The 14,250-nt window shown below is 43.6% G+C and overlaps 1 protein-coding gene across 1 annotated transcript in view; it reads left to right on the forward strand.

Moving 5' to 3' along the window:
- The window catches only part of LOC111969491 (vitamin D 25-hydroxylase), a 25,119-nt gene extending 10,882 nt beyond the window's left edge, over nucleotides 1-14,237 (forward strand). The window contains exons 4-5 of the mRNA XM_023995669.2: nucleotides 8,384-8,713; nucleotides 10,020-14,237. Coding sequence (XP_023851437.1) covers nucleotides 8,384-8,713; nucleotides 10,020-10,201 — 512 coding nt within the window. The 3' untranslated portion in view covers nucleotides 10,202-14,237. The remainder of the gene's footprint in view (nucleotides 1-8,383; nucleotides 8,714-10,019) is intronic.
- Nucleotides 14,238-14,250: the final 13 nt, after the last annotated feature.

Consider the following 14,250-nt stretch of genomic DNA (forward strand, 5'->3'; position numbering starts at 1 on the left):
GTGGCTTTAACAGATCTGATGGCCTTGAGATAGGAGCTGTTTTTCAAACTCTCGGTCCCTGCTTTGATGCACCTGTACTGACCTCGCCTTCTGGATGATAGCGGTGAACAGGCAGTGGCTCGGGTGGTTGTTGTCCTTGATGATCTTTATGGCCTTCCTGTGACATCGGGTGTGGTGTCCTGGAGGGCAGGTAGTTTGCCCCCGGTGATGCGTTGTGCAGACCTCACTACCCTCTGGAGAGCCTTACGGTTGTGGGCGGAGCAGTTGCCGTACCAGGCGCGTGATACAGCCCGACAGGATGTCCTGATTGTGCATCTGTAGAAGTTTGTGAGTGCTTTTGTGACAAGCCGAATTTCTTTCAGCCTCCTGAGGTTGAAGAGGCGCTGCTCGCCTTTCTAAATGCTGCCATCAATCCACGGTTTCTGGTTTGGGAATGTTTTAATCGTTGCTGTGGGTATAACGTCGCCGATGCACTTTCTAATGAACTCGCTCACCGAATCAGCGTATTCGTCAATGTTGTTGTTGGACGCAATGCGGAACATATCCCAATCCACGTGAACGAAGCAGTCTTGAAGCGTGGAATCAGATTGGTCGGACCAGCGTTGAACAGACCTGAGCGCGGGAGCTTCTTGTTTTAGTTTCTGTCTGTAGGCTGGAAGCAACAAAATGGAGTAGTGGTCAGCTTTTCCGAAAGGAGGGTGGGGGAGGGCCTTATATGCGTCGTGGAAGTTAAAATAACAATGATCCAGGGTTTTACCAGCTCTGGTAGCACAATCGATATGCTGATAGAATTTAGGGAGTCTTGTTTTCAGATTAGCCTTGTTAAAATCCCCAGCTACAATGAATGCAGCCTCAGGATATGTGGTTTCCAGTTTACATAGAGTCAAATGAAGTTCGTTCAGGGCCATCGATGTGTCTGTTTGGGGGGGAATATATACGGCTAATCGAAGAGAATTCCCTTGGTAGATAATGCGGTCGACATTTGATTGTGAGGAATTCTAAGTCAGGTGAACAGAAGGACTTGAGTTCCTGTATGTTGTTATGATCACACCACGTCTCGTTAATCATAAGGCATACCCCCCCGCCCCTCTTCTTACCAGAAAGATGCTTGTTTCTGTCGGCGCGATGCGTGAAGAAACCAGCTGGCTGCACCGACTCTGTTAGCGTCTCTCGAGTGAGCCATGTTTCCGTGAAGCAAAGAACGTTACAGTCTCTGATGTCTCTCTAAAATGCTACCCTTGCTCGGATTTCATCAACCTTGTTGTCAAGAGACTGGACATTGGCGAGTAATATGCTAGGGAGTGGTGCGCGATGTGCCCGTCTCCGGAGCCTGACCAAAATACCGCTTCGGGGTCTCCGGCTGGGATCCGATCCATTGTCCAGGGTGGAAGGCAAAACACAGTATCCGCTTCGGGAGAGTCATATTCCTGGTAGTAATGATGGTGAGTTGACATTGCTCTTATATTCAGTAGTTCCTCCCGACTGTATGTAATGAAACCTAAGATTACCTGGGGTACCAATGTAAGAAATAACACGTAAAAAAACAAAATACTGCATATTTTCCTAGGAACGCGAAGCGAGGCGGCCATCTCTGTCGGCACCGGATGTACTAAAGGCTGTACCAAATGATGTACTAAACGCGAAGCGAGGCGGCCATCTCTGTCGGCGCCGGATGTACTAAAGGCTGTACTAAAGGATGTACTAAAGCCTGATATAGAGGTCCTGGGTGGCAGGAAGCTTGGCCCCAGTGATGTACTGGGCCATTCGCACTACCCTCTGTAGTGCCTTGCGTTTGGAGTCCGAGCAGTTGCCATACCAGGCAGTGATGCAACCAGTCAGGATGCTCTTGATGGTGCAGCTGTAGAGCCTTTTGAGGATCTGAGGACCCATGCCACATCTTTTCAGTCTCCTGGGGGGGAATAGATTTTGTCGTGCCCTCTTCATGACTGTCCTGTCTTGGGGTGCTTGGACCATGTTAGTTTGTTGGAGATGTGGATACCAAGGAACTTGAAGCGCTCAACCTGCTCCATTGCAGCCCTGTCGATGAGAATTCCTTTTTCCTGTAGTCCACAATCATCTCCTTTGTCTTGATCACGTTGAGGGAGAGGTTGTTGTCCTGGCACCACACGGCCAGGTCTCTGACCTCCTCCCTATAGGCTGTCTCGCCGTTGTCGGTGATCAGGCCTACCACTGTTGTGTCATTGGCAAACTTAATGAGGGTGTTGGAGTTCCAGTCATGAGTGAACAGGGTGTACAGGAAGGGTCTGATCACGCACCCTTGATGGGCCCCTGTGTTGAGGATCAGCGTGGCAGATGTGTTGTTACCTACCCTTACCACCTGGGGCTGGCCCGTCAGGAAATCCAGCTTATTGATGAGCTTTGAGGGCACTATGGTGTTGAATGCTGAGCTGTAGTCAATGAATATCATTCTCATGTAGGTGTTCCTTTTCTCCAGGTGGGAAAGGGCAGTGTGGAGTGCAATTGAGATTGCATCATCTGTGGATCTGTTGGGGCGGTATGCAAATTGGAGTGGGTCTAGCGTTTCTGGGACAATGGTGTTGATGTGAGCCATGACCAGCCTTTCAAAGCACTTCATGGCTACAGACGTGAGTGCTACGGGTCGGTAGTCATTTAGGCAGGTTACCTTAGTGTTCTTGGGTACAGGCACTATGGTGGTCTGTATTTTGCATTAACTGAAGTTTATTTAGTGCTTTATCCGGATAACCAGAGAGTGGAGCTTTGCAGTAGTCTAATTGAAAGTTACAAAAGCATGGATTAGTTTACTGCATCATTTTTGTACAAAGTTACAGATTTTTGCAATGTTACGAAAATGGAAAAAAGCTACCCTTGAATTATTCTTAATATGTTCGTCAAAAGAGAGTCCAGAGCAATGCAGAGGTCCAACTGAGACAACTATACAACCATCAACATTCATTTTTAGATCAAACAGCAGATCTCTTTGTTTCTTGGGACCTAGAACTTGCATCTCTGTTTTGTCCGAGTTTAAAAGTAAAACATTTGCCGCCATCCACTTCCTTATGTCTGAAACACAAGCTTCCAGGGTAGGCAATTTTGGGGCTTCACCATGTTTAATCGAAATGTTCAGCTGTGGGTCATCCGCATAGCAGTGGAAGTTGACATTGTGTTTCCGAATGACATCACCAAGAGGTAGAATGTATAGTGAAAATAATAGTGGTCCTAAAATGGAACCTTGAGGAACACCGAAACTTACAATTGATTTGTGAGAGGACAAATCATCCAAAGAGAGTAAATTATATATTTTCCGACAGATAAGATCTAAACCAGGCAAGAACTTGTCCGTGTAGACCAAAGAGGGTTTCCAATCTCTTAAAAATAATGTGGTGATCAATGGTGTCAAAAGCGGCACTAAGGTCTAGGAGCACAATCACAGATGCAGAGCCTTGGTCTGATGCCATTAAAAGGTAATTTACCACCTTCAAGAGTGCCGTCTCAGTACTATGATGGGGTCTAAAACCAGACTTGAGCGTTTCCTTTATAGTCGTGGCCAAAAGTTTTGAGAATGACACAAATATTAATTTTCACAAAGTCTGCTGCCTCAGTTTGTATGATGGCAATTTGCATATACTCCAAATGTTATGAAGAGTGATCAAATGAATTGCAATTAATTGTCAAAGTCCATCTTACATGCAAATCAACTGAATCCCAAAAAATTTCACTGCATTTCAGCTGCCAAAAAGGACCAGCTGACATCATGTCAGTGATTCTCTCGTTAACACAGGTGTGAGTGTTGACGAGGACATGGCTGGGAGAACATCTGTATGCTGATTGAGTTCAAATAAGACTGGAAGCTTCAAAAGGAGGGTGGTGCTTGGAATCATTGTCTTCCTCTGTCAACATGGTTACCTGCAAGGAAACACGTGCCGTCATCATTGTTTTGCAAAAAAGGGCTTCACAGGCAAGGATATTGCTGCCAGTAAGATTACACCTAAAGCAACCATTTATCGGATCATCAAGAACTTCAAGGAGAACGGTTCAATTGTTGTGAAGAAGGCTTCAGGGCACCCAAGAAAGTCCAGCAAGCGTCAGGACCGTCTCTAAAGTTGATTCAGCTGCGGGATTGGGGCACCACCAGTACAGATCTTGCTCAGGAATGGCAGCAGGCAGGTGTGAGTGCATCTGCACGCACAGGGAGGCGAAGACTTTTGGAGGATGGCCTGGTGTCAAGAAGGCAGCAAAGAAGCCACTTCTCTCCAGGAAAAACATCAGGGAGACTGATATTCTGCAAAAGGTACAGGGATTGGACTGCTGAGGACTGGGTAAAGTCATTTTCTCTGATGAATCCCTTTCCGTTGTTTGGGGCATCCGGAAAAAAGCTTGTCCGGAGAAGACAAGGTGAGCGCTACCATCAGTCCTGTGTCATGCCAACAGTAAAGCATCCTGAAGCCATTCATGTGTGGGTTGCTTCTCAGACAAATGAGTGGGCTCACTCACAATTTTGCCTAAGAACAAGCATGAAATAAGAATTGGTACAACACATCCTCCGAGAGAACTTCTCCCAACATAAGGAACAGTTTGGTGACGAACAATGCCTTTTCCAGCAGATGGAGCACCTTGCCATAAGGCAAAGTGATAACTATGTGGCTCGGGGAACAAAACATCAATGTTTTGGTCCATGGCCAGGAAACTCCCCAGACCTTTAATTGACTTGTGGTCAATCCTCAACGAGGCGGGTGGACAAACAAATACCCACAAATTTGACAAACTCCAAGCATTGATTATGCTAAGAATGGGCTGCCATCAGTCAGGATGTGGCCCAGAAGTTAATTGACAGCATGCCAGGGCGGATTGCAGAGGTCTTGAAAAAGAAGGGTCAACACTGCAAATATTGACTCTTTGCATCAACTTCATGTAATTGTCAATAAAAGCCTTTGACACTTATGAAATGCTTGTAATTATACTTCAGTATTCCATTGTAACATCTGACAAAAATATCTAAAGACACTGAAGCAGCAAACTTTGAGAAAATTAATATTTGTGTCATCCTCAAAACTTTTGGCCACGACTATACAGTATTTCTCTTCAGGAAGGAGGTGAGTTACTGCACAACAGCTTTTTGTAAAAATTTCGAGAGGAATGGGAGATTCGATATAGGTCGATAGTTTTTTAAATTTTCCGGGTCAAAGTTTGGCTTTTTCAGGAAAGGCTTTTTTAGCTAGTTTGGTACACATCCGGAGGATAGGGAGCTGTTTATTGTGATCAACATAGCAGGGCCAAGCACAGGAAGTAGCTCTTTCAGTAGTGTAGTCGGAATAGGGTCCATTAGGCACCTATTCAGCGTAGAACTTTCTTGTATACTGGAGCCTCAGAATGGAATGAGTTGCATCTGCCCATAAAAACGACGTCCTCTCTGGGAAGCTTTAAAAATAAGTTTAATGTCTTCTGTGCCCATATGACGATGTAATTGCAATGATGAGATAGATGTTCTTTATGTTTTATTATCACAATGCCATACTGTGTCCAACTTGCCTAGCCATCTTGTCTCAAGAGGACCACAATGGAAATAACTTTGTGTGTTATCCTCCATGATTCTACTCATGTGCATGTATGGCTTTTTCAAGTTGTGTGGGCTTGTTTTTAAATAATGGTAGAATTAAACTAAACAAGGGTAGGGGACAGGTTAAAAGAAAGATTTTTAAGCACTGAGACATGGATTACAGTGGCAAGAAATAGTAGGTGAACCCTTTGGAAATACCTGGATTTCTGCATAAATTGGTCATAAAATTTGATCTGATCTTCATCTAGGTCACAACAGTAGACAAACACAGTCTGCTTAAACTAATAACACACAAACAATTATACGTGTTCATTTATTTATTGAACACACCGTGTAAACATTCACAGTGCAGGGTGGAAAAAGTATGTGAACCCTTGGATTTAATAACTGGTTGACCCTCCTTTGGCAGCAATAAACTCAACCAAACGTTTTCTGTAGTTGCGGATCAGACCTGCACAACGGTCAGGAGGAATTTTGGATCATTCCTCTTTACAAAACTGTTTCAGTTCAGCAATATTCTTGGGATGTCTGGTGTGAACTGCTCTCTTGGGGTCATGCCACAGCATCTCGGGTTGAGGTCAGGACTCTGACTGGGTCACTTCAGAAGGCATATTTTCTTCTGTTGATGCCATTCTGTTGTTGATTTACTTCTGTGTTTTGGGTCGTTGTCCTGTTGCATCACCCAAATTCTGTTGAGCTTCAATTGGCGGACAGATAGCCTTACATTCTCCTGCAAAATGTCTTGATAAACTCCCTCCACCATACTTTACAGTTGAGATATGAGGTTTTGATGTTGGTGTGCAGTGCCTTTTTTTCTCCACACAGTGATGTGTGTTCCTTCCAAACAACTCAACTGTAGCTTCGTCTGTCCACAGAATATTTTGCCAGTAGCACTATGGAACATCCAGGTGCACTTTTGCAAACTTCAGACTTGCAGCAATGTTTTTTTTGGACAGCAGTGGCTTCTTCCGTGGTGTCGTCCCATGAACACCATTCTTGTTTAGTGTTTTACGATGAGTTTACGATACAACAGAGATGTTAGCATGTCCCAGAGATTTCTGTAAGTCTTTAGCTGACACTCTAGGATTCTTAACCTCATTGAGCATTCTGTGCTGTGCTCTTGCAGTCATATTTGCAGGATGGCCACTCCTAGGGAGAGTAGCAACTGTGCTGAACTTTCTCCATTTATAGACAATTGGTCTTACCGTGGACTGATCAACATCAAGGCTTTTAGAGATACTTTTGTAACCCTTTCCAGCTTTATGCAAGTCAACCATTCTTAATCGTAGGTCTTCTGAGATCTCTTTTGTTTGAGGCATGGTTCACATCAGGCAATGCTTCTTGTGAATAGCAAACTCAAATGTTGTGAGGGTTTTTTATAGGGCAAGGCAGCTCTAACCAACATCTCCAATCTCGTCTCATTGATTGGACTCCAGGTTAGCTGACTCCTGACTCCAATTAGCTTTTGGAGAAGTCATTAGCCTAGGGGTTCACATACTTTTTACAACCAAACAAGACAAGAAAAATACAATAATTTGTGTTATTAGTTTAAGCACACTATGTTTGTCTATTGTTGTGACTTAGATGAAGATCAGATCAAATTTGATGACCAATTTATGCAGAAATCCAGGTAATTCCAAAGGGTTCACTTACTTTTTCTTGCCACTGTATATATGTGTGCCATTCAGAGAGTGAATGGACAAGACAAAATATTTAAGTGCCTTTGAACGGGGTATGGTAGTTGGTGCCAGACGCACCGTTTTGTGTCAAGAACTGCAACGTTGCTGAGATTTTCACACTCAACAGTTTCCCGTGTATTTTAGGAATGGTCCACCACCCAAAGGACATCTAGCCAATTTGACACAACTGTGGGAAGGGTTTGTATTTGTATTTTTTAGGGATCCCCTTGGCAGCAGCTACTCTTCCTGGGGTCCAAACATATTCAAGCACTTACATTACATATAAAATATAAAACAGTACATCATATAACATTATTACACCAATACATATCTACAATACAAAATGTTTAATACCACCATACGACAATGTAACAATGTATTCATATGCATGTGTCTGTACCTGTGTGTGTCTCTTCACGGTCCCCGTTGTGCCATAAGGTGTATTTTGTCCTGTTTTTTAAATCTGATTCTACTGCTTGCATCAGTTACCTGATGTGGAATAGAGTTCCATGTAGTCATGGCTCTATGTAGTACGGTGCGCCTCCCATAGTCTGTTCTGGTCTTGGGGACTCTCTTCAGAGTCCCCACCTCTGGTGGCATGTCTTGTGGGGTATGCATGGGTGTCAGCTTGTTAACACCTCTTACAAAAACAAATAGTCAAGAAGTCAATCTCTCCTCCACTTTGAGCCATGAGAGATTGACATGCACGTCATTAATGTTAGCTCTCTGTGTACTTTTAAGGGCCACCCATGCTGCCCTGTTCTGAGCCAACTAATATTTTCCTAAGGTCCTCTTTGTGGCAGCTGACCACACTACTGAACAGTAGTCTAGGTGCGACAAAACTAGGGCCTGTAGGATCTGCCTTGTTGATAGTGTTGTTAAGAAGGCAGAGCAGCGCTTTATTATGGATTGGAGTCAACATGGGCCAGTATCCCTGTGGAATACTTTCAACACCTTGTAGAGTCCATGCCCCAACAAACTGAGGTTGTTCTGAGGGCAAATATTAGGAATATTAGGATATCAATATAATATCAATATTAGGAAGGTCTCCTTAATGTTTTGTATACTCAGTGTATGTCTGTAGATACTAGACAAGAGTTGAGGAAGCAGATAGAACATTGTGGTGATAAGGTATTGACCGTTTGCTGCTGGTGTTTCCTCTGTGTAGAGAAGGTGCATAAGGAGATGGACAGTGTGCTGGGAAGTGAGAAGTCCCCCTCGCTGGCAGACAAAAAGAGGATGCCCTATGTGGAAGCGGTGCTACATGAGGTCCTGCGCTTCTGTAACATTGTGCCCCTGGGCATCTTCCGCGCCACCACTCAGGACACACTGGTGAGCGGCTACAACATCCCCAAAGGCACCATGGTCATCACCAACCTGTACTCTGTGCACTTTGATGAGAAGTACTGGTGCGACCCTGGAACCTTCTCACCACATCGCTTCCTGGACAGCAATGGAAACTTTGTCCGACGGGAAGCATTCTTACCCTTCTCTCTGGGTGAGTCTGGCTTCTTTCCACTCTTAGGCCCCCAAAGAGAGTAGCACAGACTCTCACACACATACTGTACACACCCTCTCACTTGAATGCCTCTCCTCTTGCCTAATCTAAATGGTAATGTTTAAATACAGGGTTAATAGTCATCATGGGCATGAAATTCCAATATATTAGAGATTCTTCTGTGTGTTTGTATGCTTTTTAGGCAGTAGTTCTGAAAGTAGCACTCATGAGCCAAAAGTGGTCGCCGAATATTGCATACTACGTCACATTTGTGCAGATATGTGCACCACGTCATTGCTCTCTCTCTGTGCTTTGTCCACTGAGCTGGACCTGCCCTGCAACCTCATTGGATAATGCTGGGCAGGCCTCTTGCTACCTGTCACTCAAATGTGAGAGGCCGAAGCTCATTGGCTAGAACTCAAATTGCTCGGGTGCTGGCCCACATGGAGGGAAATGTAGGGAAAATAACACAGCACAGCTTCAATAAAACAGTTGCTTTCAAACTAGGGATTTCATGTCTAATTGAGGTAAGACAGTAATTCTGCTCATAGATTATGCATGTATGAACTACACATTGAAAAATACTTTCTTAGTCGCCAAAGTACCGGAGCATGTCTTTAACCGTATACCCCAGCTATGATCTCATTTCATTTTACCTACAATGAGTCAAATGTAATAAAAGCTAGAGCCTCTCCGGTATTACAACAACCTTATGGGTATGAAGGCCCAGTAATCTATTTGAGCACTTAATTAATAGACTGGTGAGCAAGCCAGTCCCTGGGGCTATTGCAGACTACAATGCTGCCATTAATAAAGGAAAGTACTGTTAAGACAGAAAAACACCACCATGTCAGTTCAAACAAAACAAATTCTCAGTCATACCACCCATACATGTGGTTCCCTCTATTGCTCAAGTTGCGCTGTGTATGCAAGTGTAAACCTTTTCCCATCCATATCATATCATTGGATTAACCTATATCCTAATAAGGTAAAGACTAAACAGCCGATAACAGTGATAGTAAAGGACCTTTACTATCACTTAACAGATACATTGAGTACAGTAGATATGTTGTATTGGTTGAATGTTCACTGGAAAACAGTAGTCAGTAGTAGCTGGTGTCACTAAATCAACGTACGGCTCATTGTAATGGCTGGAATGGAATGGTTTGATACCGTTCCATTGATTTCATGTCAGCCATTACGACGAGCAGTCCTCCTTCACCAGCCTCCTCTGAGTAGAGTAGATGATACAAAGTATGACTTGATCTTCACAAAACTCAATCCATGTTGTGTGGTTTGTCCTCAGGGAAGCGTCACTGTTTGGGCGAGCATCTGGCCAGGATGGAGATGTTCCTGTTCTTCACCACCATGCTGCAGCGCTTCCACCTGCAGTTCCCCCCCGGCACAGTGCCAAGCCTCACCCCCAAACTGGGCATGACCCTGCAGCCGCTGCCTTACTCCATCTGCGCCGTCCGCAGGCAGCAGTGACWGATTCTCAGAAGGCACAGCCCGAAGGGGTGGGGGGGTTGGGGGTTTAGTCAGAACAGAACAGGGCTCTAGAGCTTGGACTCCTACCCTGACCTCCAGGGTCTGAACTCCAGTGTTTTACACAGAACTGCTAGAATTCTAAACATCAGCCGATGGTTGTTTCTGAGCAATTGCATGTTTGCACAGCACCATTTGAAAAGTCATAGGATCACCAGAAATGTTACTGGCAAGATCCTGAAATATCAGGTGGAACTTCTCAGTAAGTTTAATCGAGAGGATAAGTGTGAATATTTAAACAATACATGCAGACATATACTATGAATTAACCTTGAATTAGAATTTACTTTTTATCTGTGTCCTTATAATCACGTCTCATCTTCCCTGCGGGATTACATCAATGATTGACAGGATGGACCTCTATGATGGTTCACAGCCCTGTCTTCTCTCTCTCAGCCTGCCTAAATGAGAAATGGGAACATTACCCACTGGGCACACACTGGTTGAATCATTGTTGTTTCCATGTCACGTTGAATTGATGTCTGTTCCCAGTGGGTATTTTCAGCTGTTTCTACAGCACAGTGAAAATAAGTAGACTAGCAGCCAGCCTTTCCTAGAAGGCTCTGGACATGGAGTTTAGTCTGGATCAGCACCATATCAAGCAGTCTGAACTAACAATGAACCTGATCTCTAGGGATTCTTCCATGGCAAAGCCTTCTCTCAGAACGCTACTGCAATATCCGTTGAAAATGTCTTTATGTGATACTGTCCTTTAAGTAAATTTTACTTTTGTCTATTATGGTCATACTTTGTAATAAGAACAATGCCATTTTGGTGCTCTAGTTACCTTTTTTACAATGTTTATAGTGTGCCTTTCCTAAGAGCAATTCAAGTTACATATGTTTTATGCCGCTTGTTCTTTATCTTCAACGTGCTGACAGTATTTCTCTCAATAGGTTATAGGTCTATGTTTTCTCTCCAAAAAATCTTCCCATCTAAACTACAGTACAGGGCTACTCAGACATGGACTTTTGCAGTGACCCGGCAGAATGTGTCCAGACTGGGTCGTCCAGGGATACAGACACAGCCATTATAAATAATCTTCATGTGGTTGGAGCTGAGCCTGGGGGGGCGTCACCCATTTCCTTAAGTGACCTCTCACTTCTACTCTTTACTCAACAGACCAAAGGGCTGAAAAAAAAACTCCAATGCAATGCTGTGCTGTGCATACATCAGACTTTCTGGGTAATATTTCATATTGATTTGATGCCTCTAGCTATTTTTGGCACCCAGCATACCTCTATTATTAACTAGTAACTGCACTTCTCAGAAAGTTATGCTGAGGTAGACAGACTGCCAATTCACCTGGATGAGCGCCTTGTCTGTGTGCATTGGAAATATTGAAACTGTGACATTGCAGTCATTTCAGCAAACATCAGTGTTCCAACTGTGGTTGTCAGCAGGAGGATCTAAACACTAAGGGCAAAGTTATAGTACAGTTACATTCAAGGAGATTTTTATGCCACACTCAGCACACACAACCAGTTACAATTGAGTGTGTGTGTGTGTGTGTGTGTGTGTATGTATCAATAAAATAATTTGAGAGAACAGTTATTTTAGGGATGGTGTTTTATGACAGCTATAAATAACAAAAATCAGTTTCCCCCACAATTTTGATATGGTTGAACAGTTACAACAGACGTACATATCTCAATGCTACATAAGGGTAACAGCCATTCATAGACGCTTTTATGACAAGAACATTAGAGGACACTGTGGTTCGTGAGACTGCACAGTGACAAGCCAACAAACAAACATTTACAACATAATGAGCCATACAATGTGGGAGGAGGTGGCTTGAGGTTGTAGATGCATCTTAATTCACCATCAGAACTTAGTAAGAGACGCAGTGTCTCTCAACCCGAACGGACTGAAGGGCCACGGTTAGGAGTCGTGAGCTCTCCTCCACAACACCTGGGCTGGGCTGCACCGGCATCACTTTGAGCCTGCTGTGGGACATGGAGCTCAGAGAGACCTCTGGGGCCAACCATAACAAGCCCAGTGTATGAGGGCCCAGAGGCTGGGCAGTGGGCAGTGAGCAGGGACAGTTTGGCACTGGTTGGGTGGATGGGTGGACTGAGTAGACAACATAGAGTTAATAGAGATTACCAAGAGAGAGAAAGTGGTTGTGATAAGGAGCAGGGAGACGATGAACCCAAAAGAAAAACACCAAACCCCACATCTGTAGTATCAGATAAAAACTCTGGAAACAGGATGAGAATTACAGGGTCTCACTGTACAATATATGTCAGCTGTGTGTAGAAAACAGATGCATTCTGTTGATTCATTAAAAAATATCATATATTTATACACTATATTTATATGCAGATATTCTTTTTTTGTGCAGAGGCTAAACACTTGTTTGGTAGTAAAATGTGGACATTTATATATTTTTTGTCTTTAAATATACTAGCTTGAATTACACTGCCTACTTGAGCACTTCCTTCTCCAGAGAAAATGACTTGATAGCGTGATAAGTGAGTTCGGCTTGCAGGTCTGGCATCTCTTTCATTAAACTCTTTTTCTAGTGGAATGCCTAGAGTTTTACAGACAGAAATATAGAACTATTAGTATTAAACCGTCTTATGGTACAGAGAATAAGACAATATAAAAACCAAAGTGAAGGTGAAACCCTGGATTACTTAACTCCTTTACGCACTGGCCTGGTTGTGGGTTTGGCAAAGATCTATAGTTTTTGTCAAAACATCAGTGTCTGTAGAATGACAAATGAAATGAAGAGGTTAGCTAGACAGAGTATGTGTAAAAACAATGCCAACAGCAATGCACTCAAAAACACCTTTTCCTATACTGGATACATGGATAATCATGGGATTTCACTGTACAAAATGTTGCCTTGCTGCAAACAGGTCTTTTGCAGTCAACTGACAATCAAGGATCCCAAGTCTACAGTGAGGTCTTTAGAAGATCAAGCCAACGGCGCCGCCAGCGGGGCAGCGGAGTTGGACAGAAACACAGGACATACTTTGCTCTATCACAGAGGAGCACTTCAATTGCTTGAATGTGTTTGTTTTTCAAGTTGTTCATACAAAGCTTAAAAACTATTTCAATCACCGAGATTTAATTATCTTTGTTTTAAAGTCAATTACTTAAATTCTTGCAAAATAATTATTCAACTTCACCAGAATCCTGAGTAACCGTGAAAAAATAGGTATAAATCAAAAGAAAAAAAACATCCCTTCATTGGAACAACAGAGAACATCTCATCTCCGATAACATTTCAATGACTGGCGACCAAGCGTTCCTGAAGAAAACACACATACACACGCTCACACCAACTTCATTAAACCAACAAAAAGAAGGAAACATAAAAGGCAGGTGGTACACATGAATAAAAGGCATCAAAAACGATGCAGGTATAATGCTCATTTTCAGTCAACATTTCCACAATGTCTCTGTGACTGAGTCAGTGATACAGTGTTTCGTGTCGCCAGCAAGGGGAGAGGACTGCACAGACCAACCTAGGGTCTGGACCAGGGGACTCAGTAAAGGTTCAGACAGGCACATTTGATATATAGATCTAGAATATTCCTGACAMTGAGCCTGAAACAGTCTCAGTCTCTTGTCTTTCCATGTTTGAACTGTTCGCTTTGGTAACGGATGTCAACCACGTCAAGGTGTTTTTTCTTTTCCTTTATTTTAAATCATAGGATTTGTTTTAGTACCTAAGGGAGAGTTAAGTGCTCTGCGTTCAAGGCAGCATTACAGCCAGATCACCATGGAGGGCACATCCAGACCCTTTTCCTCTCTCCCTCTCCACACCAGTGTCCTCAGCTCTGGTGTTTGTTCTTGGTCTACTCTCCATGGGGTGAAAGTGCATAGGAGTGGGGTTSCCACCATTGCAGCAAGAATCCCCTCACAGTAGTAAGGCCTTTTTTCAAAACAACATGACTGCATTAGCGTGTCGGCACAGTGACAATTTCAACGTGTGGAGATCCAGCATGGTCATCCTGTGCGTGTATGTGTTTGTGTAT

This window comes from Salvelinus sp. IW2-2015, linkage group LG10 (genome assembly GCF_002910315.2).
Source record: "Salvelinus sp. IW2-2015 linkage group LG10, ASM291031v2, whole genome shotgun sequence".
In the NCBI taxonomy this organism is placed as follows: domain Eukaryota; kingdom Metazoa; phylum Chordata; class Actinopteri; order Salmoniformes; family Salmonidae; genus Salvelinus; species Salvelinus sp. IW2-2015.